The sequence below is a fragment of the Phacochoerus africanus genome, chromosome 2 (genome assembly GCF_016906955.1).
Source record: "Phacochoerus africanus isolate WHEZ1 chromosome 2, ROS_Pafr_v1, whole genome shotgun sequence".
Taxonomy (NCBI): domain Eukaryota; kingdom Metazoa; phylum Chordata; class Mammalia; order Artiodactyla; family Suidae; genus Phacochoerus; species Phacochoerus africanus.
Window position 1 is genome coordinate 144,685,546 of NC_062545.1, and position 12,863 is coordinate 144,698,408.

Here is a 12,863-nt window from a genome sequence, read left to right on the forward strand (position 1 = left end):
GGAAATTCAGTAAGGGCTGAAATACCATATTGGCTCAGACCAGGGATGCTGATCAGCCTGAGAAACCTTGGATCCAGAGGTTCCTACACCCATCCTTCTCTGGGAGTGTCAGCTTTGTTTTTTCCCACTGCAGATCCATGTTCTAAAAGTGAAAAACAACCACCAGTACATTGCATCTCATATTGTTGGTCACCTGAGACTGTCTTCCATATACAATCTAGGGAACTTGTGTTAATTAACTAATTGGTTAGTTAGACAAATAAAAAAGTCTTAGGAGGGATTTGGGTGTGGCTGTCAATTTCTGGAACCAGTCAGTTTGTGTGAAAGCGCAGAGGTGGGGTCCACAAGAACACACCCGTGAAGGCTACATCAGTCATAAGGTCCTTCCTGGACAAACAAGTAGAAAGACATCATACTAGTCTGTGCTAATAAATACAGCAATCTTTGTGTGATGAGGTCCTAATCAAAAAATTAAAATTAGGAGTTCCCGTCGTGGCGCAGTGGTTAATGAATCCGACTAGGAACCATGAGGTTGCGGGTTCAGTCCCTGCCCTTACTCAGTGGGTTAACGATCCGGCGTTGCCCTGAGCTGTGGTGTAGGTTGCAGACGCGGCTCGGATCCCGCCTTGTTGTGGCTCTGGCGTGGGCCGGTGGCTACAGCTCCAATTCAACCCCTAGCCTGGGAACCTCCATATGCCGAGGGAGCGGCCCAAGAAATAGCAAAAACAACAACAACAATAACAACAACAAAAGACAAAAAAAAATTTTAAATTACATCAAAATTACCCAAGGGAAGTAGAAAAACCAAAATCAATGACCATTCAAGCACCTAACAGTATCATTAGTACATTGTCTTCAAGAAAGTTTCAGTTGTACATGGATTGACTACATTCTGCATTTTTCCTTCATAACCCCCTTTGCTTGGCAGTCAGGAAATCTTTTTTTTTTTTTTTCCCCATAGCAGGCTACGGGTAGAATTGGAGCTACGGCTGCCAGCTGACACTACAGCCACAGCAACACTGGATCCAAGCCCTGTCTGCAACCTACACCATAGTTCATGTCAACATCAGATCCTTAACCTACTGAGCAAGGGCAGGACTGAACCTGCATCCTCATGGATACTAGTCAGATTCCTTTCCGCTGTGTCACAATGGGAACTCGCAGTGAATCAATCAATTTTTATTGCTATCTCTCATGATTCTGATATCCCGCATCATTTTCAGAGTTGACACATTTTCTTGGGTGACCCTGATTGTTCTGTCAGTTTAAATTCTCATACTTGTTATCCAAAACCCAAGCTTATGTGCCAACCTGGGCCTTTCTCTGAAACTCACATCTAACTTGATTCTACATATACCCAATTGAACATTTCCTAAGAAATTCAGCTTCAGCATCTTGGAAGCTTAAGTTTCCATCTTTCCTCTTAAACTTGCTCCTTGTCCAGTGCTCACCCATGTCGCTCCTCCCCCCGGCCCCAGGACCGCCTCCTTAGCCCAAACTGGACGACTGTGGGTCATGAGGCCAGTATTCCACTAGGCCCCCTACTCCTTTGGGACCTCAATACACCCCAGCCCTCCAGGCGCCCCGCCCCTACCGCCAGCCGGCAGGGCCCCCACAGACCACGGATGCGCAGGCGCACTAGCCCGTCCCGCCGCCGCCCCGCCCCGCCCGGCCGCTGCGGAAGGCGCCGCGCGCAGCAACGCGCACTTCCTCTCCAGGAGTCCACCGAGGGAGCGCAGAGTCGAAGAGCTCCTGGACGCAGCGGCCGAGCCCTTGCCAGACGGAGCAGACATGTCCGAACAAAGTAAGGACGTGTGTGACCCCAACTTTGCAGCCGATGCCTCCCACTCCGAGGTGCACAGCAGCCCTGGGGTGCCCGGGGGGCCCTCTCCGCCTGCGTCCCAGGCCGCGACCCTCGCAGGTCCAGAGATCCCTCCTGTAGGCCCACCCGACGCCCCTCTGGCCTCGCCGCCGCCCCAGGCCCTGAGCGAAGAGGGAGACCCAAAGGCTCTACAGCAGGCCGCGGAGGAAGGCCGCGCCCACCAGGCCCGGAGCACAGCCCAGCCCAGCCCAGCGCCGCCGGCCCCGGCCCAGCTGGTGCAGAAGGCACATGAGCTCATGTGGTACGTGCTGGTCAAGGACCAGAAAAGGATGATCATCTGGTTCCCAGACATGGTGAAAGATGTCATCGGCAGTTACAAGAAGTGGTGCAGAAGCATCCTGAGGCGCACCAGCCTCATCCTCGCCCGAGTGTTCGGGCTGCACCTGAGGCTGACCAGCCTGCACACCATGGAGTTCTCGCTGGTCAAAGCTCTGGCGCCTGAGGAGCTGGACAGGGTTGCTCTGAGCAACCGCATGCCTATGACAGGCCTCCTGCTGATGATCCTGAGCCTCATCTACGTAAAGGGTCGCGGTGCCCGTGAGAGTGCTGTGTGGAACGTGCTGCGCATCCTGGGGCTGAGGCCCTGGAAGAAGCACTCCACCTTTGGAGATGTGAGAAAGCTTATCACTGAGGAGTTCGTACAGCAGAACTACCTGAAGTACCAGCGCGTCCCCCACGTCGAGCCCCCTGAGTATGAGTTCTTCTGGGGCTCCCGTGCCAGCCGTGAAATCACCAAGATGCAAATCATGGAGTTCCTGGCCAGGGTCTTTAAGAAAGACCCCCAGGCCTGGCCTTCCCGCTACAGGGAAGCTCTGGAAGAGGCCAGAGCCCTGCGGGAGGCCAACCCCACTGCCCACTGCCCCCGCAACAGTGTCTCCGAGGACTAGCAAGGTCTGGAGGCAGATTGATGGTTTCTGACCCTCACCAGGGTGGTGGAGGGGTGGGGGTGGGACATTAGAGTATTCAGGATTTACAGTGCAGTATTTCACGTGTAACTTTTACGTTTTCAGTACAGTGCTTTTATACCTTTTAATGCAATGTTGTATTCATTTCAGTAATAATTAGGTAGTGTGTAGGATTCATGCATGTTTGTTTATAAGTAAGTTCAGTTGGTGCTTTCGCTTTTGTGCTACCTTTCTTGAATTTTTTGTACCAGAGACGTGCTAAACTTATGAAATACATTGAGACATTTTCCATCTTATTCTTTTACATGGGACTGATGATGTGTATGGGGGTAGACAGGTACTAGAGAGTTTGGACGAACTCACCAGTAAAGCTGGTCTAACCAAGAGAAAAGTCAAGACCTCTCTCTGTGATCTTGCTGGGCACAGGAAACATCTGTCTGGAGTGTGGTGATGTGGACTTAAAGGGGCTCAGTATGGACACTTGGCACAGTTTACTAAACACAAAAACAACCCCACTATGAGTAAACTTTAAACATTAAAGATTCTTGTGATACAATCATTTTTATGGAAAAGTGTACTTTTATCTTTTTAACAAAGTAGTATGGGTTGGGAATGAGATATTTTACAAAATATACAGATATATTTCATCTCATAGGGTGGGGAAATCACTGCTCATCATGACTCATATATGTGTGAGGTGTATAGTTTTTTTTTTGCAAAATAACTCATGTTCATTTCAAAAATTTGACAAAGAGAAAAGTATGAAAAACAGAAAAGTTCATAGTCACATCACATAGAAATAGTAACTGTTCATATTTAGTTTCTTGCATTTTCTACATTTTATTAAAATTAATAGCTGTCTTTTGTGGGTAGAGTGAGGCATTGTACTAAACTCTTTACATGCATTTTTCTCTTTTGATTTAATCCTCACAACAGCCTTATGAGGCAAGCTCTTATTACATCTGCACCATGGAGGAAATACAGGAACAAAGCAGGTAATTAAATTTCCCTGGATCATAAAGGTTTAGTGATAGAAGGGGCTATGATTTGGACCCAGGCTGAATGAGTCCAGAGCCTGTGCTTACCCCCACCTGCCTACAACTGACCACCTACCTCCTGCCTTTTAGTTTATGCCTTTTAGAAATTTCATGTTCAAGTCTGTACTTTTAGGTCCCTGCCCCCAGCACAAACACACACATGCACATACACACACAAGGCTATCAACTTTATTTTGTAATGAGCCCATCACATTAATCTTGTTGAGAAAGCCGTCATATTCTAATTAAGAAACTTCATTTCAGAGAGATTAATTGAGCCGGCTAAGTTATGTTCCTGCTTAGCTGTGAAGCCAAGATTTGAAACTTGGTCTTCTTGGAAGGACCAGAATGAAGGAGTCTTCTCAGACCAGTGGTACTGGAGGAACATGCATGGGAAACCTGGGAGAGGACAGTGGGGTTGAGATGAGAAGGTGGCCTATCCGGATATCTGCAACCCAGCAGCTCTGGCATTGCACTGGGCCACTAAGCAACCCCTCAGAGGATGGGATGGGATGGGGGAGGAGCAGTGCCTGGGGATAAATCTCATATTAAAGTTCTCAGTCCTGCAAGGGGGAGGGAGAGAAAATGGCCTTTAATACGACCAGAAATCCTTCAAACTTCAGAAGATTGAAAAAGAGGATGTGGCCAAAGAAAGACCCTTATCTGGAGAAGATGGAAAATGAGGGGAACACATAGGTCACGACACCCCAGAAGAAGTAACCTGAGAGTTACGTTGGGTGAGGGGATTATAATCTGAATTGAGAACTAGGATTCCCACCGTTTAATGGCATTACTTAATAAGTGAGTGCAGGTGCTAAAAAAGCTGAAGAAGCCTCAGATGTGCAGAGATGAAATCCCTCCCTTTCAGAAGACATCCTGTGGTGTCTCTCATGAAGGGTAAGGGTATTTCTACAGTGACTCAGGCAAAGATGCCCTGGCTTTGATGCCATCTCTCACCCTGAGCCAAGATGAATTCAGACATTACAGAACTGTTTAAAAAAAATTCCTTCTCACCTCAAAATTTCCTGCAGAATCAAAACAAATCTGCCCCATTAAATATAAAATTAGGAATTCCCTGGTGGCCTAATGGTTAAGGATTGGCATTGTTACTGCTGTGGCTTGGGTTGGATCCCTGGCCTACAAAATTCCACATGTCATGGGTATGGCCAAAAAAATTTATATATATATATGTAAAATTACGGGGCTCTCTGAGTTGTCTCATTTCTGGAGCAGGACCAGACCCAGCTCTCACCCCTGCCAAGGTAGGCTGATGGACACTTTCTCTAAGGCCCTAATGCTCCTTGCAGCAATCATAACTTCTGTACACTTCTTTCATCAAACCAAGAAGTCACCAGGTAGGCAGTCCCATCACCTCCCCATGTTTGTATTTATGTTCCTCTCTGCCAGAGAAACCAGGAGAACCACTCCAAAGGTGCCTTAAGCTCCCTGACACAGGAACATCAACCATGCCACAGAAAACCTAATCTTGAGAGGACAGGATAGTAAGAAGTGAAGAGCTGACCCCAGCAAGTTATGTGGGCAGGGCCGCTGAGCTCTGGCTTGGACGCAGCCAGACGCAGAGGAGGAGGCTTCCCAAATATGGAACAGAGTTAATTCATGACTTTAATTTGTGACATGCAGGACAGCACCTTGGGGCACAGGGAAGAGTCAGTATCTCTCTTAGACTTTCATGATGGGCTCAATTGAAAGGTTAGAAGGTTGGTCAAATATTTTTTAAAAGGTTAATCTACAAGGTGCTGGGGGTGGTCATTCAGGGAGGGGTCTCCAGACCCTCGATGTTTCGGCTGAGATCACAGCATGGTGAAGCCTGGACTGCTGAGGCTGGGAAAGAGTTCCTAATCCCCATGACATATGACATTTTATCAGTCTATCTTGCCAACTAGAAATTCACTTCTTTACAAACACCCACACGTGTATTTCACTGTAATTAACTTCATTTAATTAAAGTTATGGAGAGCAAAAAGGACCTTTGTAAACTTAGTATAAAATATAATGCCACCTCATATATTCTGAGGGGAAAATTAATTACTTCTGTAGTATCATTAGTAAATAGGAAAGGCATGTTTTAAATGAACTTCTAATGCAGTTATTTCCTCTGCTTGAAAAGTCATCTTTGAAGAGATAAATTTGGGGGTTGGGGTTGACATATGCACACTGCTGTATATTAAATAGATAGGTAACAAGAACCTACTGTGTAGCACATGGTAACCCACTCAATACTGTCTAATAAGCTATATGGGAAAAGAATCTGAAAAGGAACAGCTATGTGTATATGTGTAACTGATTCATTATGCTATTCACCTGAAACTAACACAATTTTCTAAGTCAAATCTACTCCAGTAAAGTTACTTAAAAAAAAAAACAGAAAAACTAAATGATAACTAATAATACAGATTTTCAAAAAAGAAAAGAAGGAGTTCCCATCATGGCTCAGCGGAAACAAATCCGACTAGGAACCATAAGGTTGGGGGTTCCATCCCTGGCCTCGCTCAGTGAGTTTTGGATCTCGCATTGCCGTGAGCTGTGGTGTAGGTCGCAGACTGGGCTCGGATCTGGCATTGCTGTGGCTCTGGTGTAGGCCAGCAGCTATAGCTAGCTCGGATTAGACCCCAGCCTGGGAACCTCCGTATGCTGTAGTTGCCACCCTAAAAAGACAAAAGACAAAAAAACAAAAGAAAAGAAAATAATATCTGGCCCCCTCCACTTGAATTTCATCTGACCAACACATGAACACCTCTTGTGTTGGAATATGCTATCTGGTCTTCAAAGCACAGTTGTGTGTGGTAAGACAACATTGTAAAGAAACTACAATTCAGCAAAAAATAAAAATAAAGCACCATTGTATTTTCCAACTATTCCCTCCAGTAGCATCCTAAAGTGTTCACTCAGCATACACATGTTTTTAATAAATGAGTTAAGTTTGTCTTTCTCTTCCTGGGTTGCTAGATAAAGGAAAAACCTGTACCTGTCATTTTCACTATTTTCTTGATGCCTAACTTAGTGAGTAGCATATGTATGTGATTGATAAATACTGGTTATGTGAGTTAAGAAACTAAAAATATTATAATAGACTTGCCCTGGAGTTCCCTGCTGGCTTATCAGTTAAGGGCTCAGCATTGTAACTGCTATGGCATGAGTTCAATCTCCGGCCTGGGAATTTAGGCATCGTGTGGGTGCAGACAAATAAAAATAAATAAATAAATAAATAAATAAATAAATAACCTATTCTACCACATAGCAAAAACAAAACCAAGCATAACTAATAATGATCAACCACTCTAAAGTACTGGAGGTGCAGTACTTTTCCCTCATGGCACAGAGGATTAAGGATCCAGAATTGTCACTGCAGTGGCTCAGGTTGTCACTGTGGCACAGTTTTAATCCCTGGCCTGGGAACTTGGAAATGCCTCAGTTTTGGCCAAAAGAAAAAAAAAGTAGAGGACCAGATGAAATTAATGAAATTTAAATGTACAGAAAAATAATATCAATAGGTTTTTATTATTTATTGAAGTTTAATTGACATTTAAATTGTATTTGTTTTAGGTGTGCAGAATAATTACTTGATATATGGATATACAGTGAAATGAATACCAGAATAAATTTAGTCAACATCCATCATCACACACCATTAACAACATTTTTCTTATGGTGAGAACTTTTAAGATCTACTCTCTTTGCAATTTTCAAAAATACAATATAGTTTTGTTAAGTGTAGTCATCATGCTGTACATTACATACCCAGGACTGATGTATATCAACTGGAAATTTGTACCTTTTGACCACCCTAACCTATCTCGCTCATCATCCAACCCCTAACTTGGCTACTACTAGTCTGTTGTCTGTATCTGTGAGTTCTATTAGTTTGTTATTTGTTTTAGATTCCACTAAGAAGTGACATCATATAGTATTTGTCTTTCCATGTCTGACTTATTTCACTTAGCATCATGTCCTCAACATTTATCTATGCTGTCACAAATGTCAGGATTTCCATTTTTATGGCTGACTAATATTCCATAGTATATATATAACCACATTTTCTTTATCCGTTTTTTGGCTGTGGATGTTTGGATTCTTTCCATGTCTTGGCTATTGTAAAATAATGGTGCAGTTAACATGGGGTTATAGATATCTATTTGAGATAGTAATTGATTTTCTTTCAGATAAATGCCCCAAAGTGGAAATGTTGGATCATATAGCAGTTCCACTTTTAATTTTTTGAGCAACCTCCGTACTGTTTACCACAGTGGCTGAATCAATTCACATTCCCACCAATAGTGCACAATGGTTCCTTTTTCTCTACATCCTCCCCAAGTCTTAGTATTTCATGTATTTTTGATGACAGCCATTTGATTCTAACAGGTGTAAATTTTGTTTGTTTGTTTTTAAGGAGAAAGGGGAAATAATATCTTCTTACCAGGTAAAGAAGCCAAGGACACACCAGGTCAATGCCCTAAATTTGACAAAAATAGCAAGTGAAAAAAAAGGAAAAAAAATCAAACCACAGATTATTGTCAAGATACTTTATGTGTGCTAACTGATCAAAGATGTGATAAAGCCAATTATCCTGCATAACTTGACATTCTAATACCCTGCTAGAGCTATATGAATAACTACTATTGACCTTTGAACAACTAACTGGAGGAGGGTACATTAGGGCATTAGGGATACTGACCCAGCCACTGTCTGTCAGAGATAAATTTATAATTTACCTCTTATACATTCCCCAGTTTTCCATCCACGCATTTAACCAAACGCAGACCCATCTATTGAAAAAACTTCTGCCTATAAGTGGATTCATGCAGTTCAAATCTCTGTTGTTCAAGTCAACTGTACCTGCTTTCTTATTTTATGTAGTAACTTGTAATGTGTATTGAGCACCTATATGTTTCATTTGCAGTGTTAGGAATTAGGGATGCAATCGTGAACAGACTAGGCATTGTCCTGTGCTCACAGACCCTGCAGTGCATTGAAAGAAGCAGATGAGTAAAAAGAATCACACTGCAGTGCAATGAGTGCCACTCCAAGAGAAGTATGGAGGCTAAAGAGGCTCAAACTGGGCCATCAAACTTGGACTTTCCAAGAGGGGTGACATACTTCTATACCATGAAAAGGAATTAGCAATGTGAAAGGGGTTTGGGAAGGGTGGACAAGGGCAGATTTTCAAGGAGGAACTGCTGTGTGAATACATACACAAGATGGCAAGACTGTGAAGTTTCCATAAACCTAGAAGATGGGAAATAAATTTCAGAATGGTCTAGAGGCTAAAATTTTGGAAAAAGGGAAGGAAATAACATGCTGAATATGCAGTCATTGCCCTGAAGATGTAAGTAATTTTAACCATACAACAGCCCAACAGCCTTAGAAGGAACAGTGCTGAAAAGATGGAATTCTTGTGAGTAAGCATCTTCCCTTTTTTTTTTTCTGATTGCTATTCAAGGGTCTAAAACATCCCTCTTTATCTATCAATTTCCCCCCTAATTCTTTGTTTCACTTACTAAGTGATTTGGAGCCCCTAACTATATTATGCATTTTCCAATGTGTAAAGGACTTTATGTGTCCCCTTCTTATCAACCTGTGTGTGTATGTGTGTGTGTGTGTGTGTGTGTGTGTGTGTGTGTGTAACAATTTCAACTGTATATAAGCATTGTGCTGGGTTTTGAGTATACATTTGCGAATTAGACAAAAACAGCTCCTGGCCTCAAGGAATTTACTGAGAATCCCAGAAAGTGGATAGAGCACAATAAAAAGGTAAACAAACAAATGAAAAATTAAATACAAATTACACATTTGGATAGATAATGAAAGAAATGAATTGACTAAAATGGTAAAAATGGTAGAGGAGATCAGCTCAGAAAAGCTACTCAGGGAGTTCCTGCTGTAGTGCAACTAGATCAGCAACATCTCTGGAGCACTGGGACACAAGTTTGATCCCCATCTTAGCACAGTGGGTTAAGGATCTGACAGTAGGTCACGACTGAGACTCAGATCTGATCCCTGGCCCAGGAATGCCATATGCCCTGGGCCCACCAAAAAAGGAAAAGAAAAAGAGTTTTCTGAAATGGTGAAATTTCAGCTGCTACCTGAAGGATCAGGAGAGCTCTAGCAGAAGGAACATGAATCTAGGCAGAGGAAACAAGCTGATGTGAAGGCTCAGAGTTAATTAAGTGAATTTTACAGTTTCCTTTACTAGCAGACACAGCATTACAGGTGAGCTGGGCAGCATGCAACACCCAATACTCTGCTGGTTCATCTTCATAATGGAGGCAGCACTAGCTGAGTATGGGATTTCTATGCCTGCCAGCTATGTTCCAGTCAAGAGATATAAGAAAAAGTCCAGGTGCTTTCCCTTCCTGCATCCCTTTACTCTTTCTAAGAAGATAGAAGAAAGTTTCAGAGATATTGAAGCTCTCATGACGACAAGAATGAAAAGAGACAAATCACAGAGAGGCTGAGCCTGACATCTTCAAACCACTGAACTAATATCAATTAGCCACCTGCTTATCTTCTATATCTTTTCTCCCCAAATTTACTGAGATATAGTGGACCTAGCATTGTATAAGTTTAAGGTGTACAATATGTTGATTTGACGCACTAACGGATTGCAAAATGATCACCACCGTAACGTTAGCTAACAACGCCAGCATGTCATATCATATTGTGTGTGTGTGTGTGTGCGCGTGTGTGTGTGTGGTGAGAACATTGAACTCTCTGAGCAACTTTCACATTATTATTAATGACAATCACCATGTTGTACATTAGACCCACCCAAGATGTTTGGACACTTTGACCAACATCTTCCCGTCACCCCTGCTTTCACCCCAGCCCTTGGTAATCACCACACTACTCTGTTTCTATGAGTTTGACTCTTTGTTAGACTCTCCATGTAAGTCATATCATATGATACTTTCTTTCTCTAAATGGCTTATTTCACTTAGCATAATGCCCTCAGTGTTTCATCTATGTTGTTGCAAAAGACAGGATTCCCTTCCTTATCGTGACTGAATAATGCTCCATTGTATAGAATATTATGCATCTGTGCATTACTTATTTATGAATGGATAAACAAGGTGTGGTCTATTTAACTTTTTTAAAATCAGCTCATTTTTAAGTCAGTGCTATTATTTGATTAAGAAATCATACTAATACTAGTAATGCATCCTTGGAGGTAAAAAACATAAAGTTCACATAATTAAGACAGAAGAGGAGCCTAAGGCCAGCCTTTAAGGCAATGACATATTAGCACATTGTATTCAAGAGTAAATAGAAATCACTAAAGAGTTTTGGACTGATTTGAAATTACATTTTTAAAATATTACCCTATTACATTCAGAATAACTTGAGAGCGGTAAGGGTCAAAACTGGGATTCTGTTAAGAGATGTGGATGATGTAGAAGAATATGGAGTATGGTTATTTTTTGGACAAAAGGGCATAGATTACTTTCTGAGAGTGAGTGGTAGTAAGATTTAATGAGATAAGGAAGGTAGAGGCAGAGAACATGCTTTTGGTGAAAGTCATGAAGTGTTTATACATGAGGACTCTATGAAATATCTTAATAAGATGTGGGGTAGACAATAAAGATGCATTACTTTAGAAAAAAAAATCATAGCCCTGCATTAGAGCAATATATTTATCCAGAAAGAAAGCGTAAAAGGTAAAGAGAAGTGTGTGTTTGGGATTATATTCTGGGAAACTGAACCATTTCCATGTCTAGTTTTTCTTTTTTTTTTTCTTTTTTTTTTTTTTTTTTTGGCTGTCAGTGGCATGTGGAAGTTCCCAGGACAGGGATCAAAACTATGTCACAGCAGCAGTGACAATGCCAGAACCTTATCCTGCTAGGCCACCAGGGAATTCCCCATGTCTACTCTTGAAGGAAGATCTGGTGAAGTGACTCCAAAGGGTATTTAGATGAAAGACAGAAAAAAATAGGAATTCCCACCCTGGCACAGTGGGTCAAAGGATTCAATGTTGTTGCTGCTGTGGCTCAGATTCAATCCCTGGCCCAGGAACTTCCATATGCCACAGGTGCAGCCATTAAAAAGAGAGAGACAGACAGAAAAAATAAACCAAGAGAATATTGGGTCATAGAAATTAAAATAGTAGTGTTCTGAACTGGCACAATTGGCCAATTGTGTCAAATGCTGCTGAGATATCGTGTCAGGGGAGCACTACACAATGATGATTAGAGATGAGATGGAGATGATTATGTTCAGAGGCTAGAATGTGATGTGAATTAGCTCAGGTGAGAAGTAATGGTGACCTTAACCAGTAGATGAGTCATTAAGATTGATGTGAGAAATTGATAAATATTTGGAGAGAAAGTTGACATGAATCTATGATTGGTTAAATGCTAGGAATAAGGACAGAGAAGACTCAAGGATGGCCAGGTTTCTGGGAGTTTGGGGGTGGTGGTTTATTTAGTTGTTTCAGCTGTGCACTTGTCAAGGGGGTAATTTCTGGGGCCGGGGTTTGAACCCAGGCCACAGCAGTGACCATGCTAGGTCCTTAACCCACTGAGCCACCAGGGGACTCCCCAGCTTTCTGTTTGAATAATGCCTACTGTTTGGTTTGGGAGCAAAGAGAAGGCCATGAAAAGATGCTGAGGTCAGCTTTAGACATGTTGAGTTTCATGTGAATGGGAGACATCTAAACAGAGATGTCCCTTTAATTGGGGAGAAATTTCTAAGAGAGGAAGTGAAGATACAGACTAAGATGTCATGAATCCATGAGCAAAGTGAATGATACTGCTTAGGGAGAGCGTATGGACTTGTAAAGGTAACTGGTACTTTGCCTAAGCGGTTGAGGAAGGACATCCACTGCTCAGGTCACTCAGACACGAACAGCTATCTGCAGATGTGTTGAATCTTCTAGTTCCTGAAGCACGGCAGTTTAGGAAACTTCGAGAAAGAAGGGGAAGAGGTACAGGAGAGAGCTCTGCAGAGAACAAATATTAAATGGACAAGCAGAGGCAGAACTCTCAAATCATATAAATACAAAGTGGACAGAAATTAGGAATAAAG

General features: G+C 42.5%; 1 protein-coding gene across 1 annotated transcript; it reads left to right on the plus strand.

Moving 5' to 3' along the window:
• The first annotated feature begins 1,668 nt into the window (after window positions 1–1,668).
• Window positions 1,669–3,346, plus strand: NDN (necdin, MAGE family member). The gene has a single exon (XM_047769468.1). It carries the CDS (start codon window positions 1,792–1,794, stop codon window positions 2,767–2,769), a length of 978 nt encoding a protein of 325 aa, XP_047625424.1. The 5' UTR covers window positions 1,669–1,791; the 3' UTR covers window positions 2,770–3,346.
• The last annotated feature ends 9,517 nt before the right edge of the window (window positions 3,347–12,863 follow it).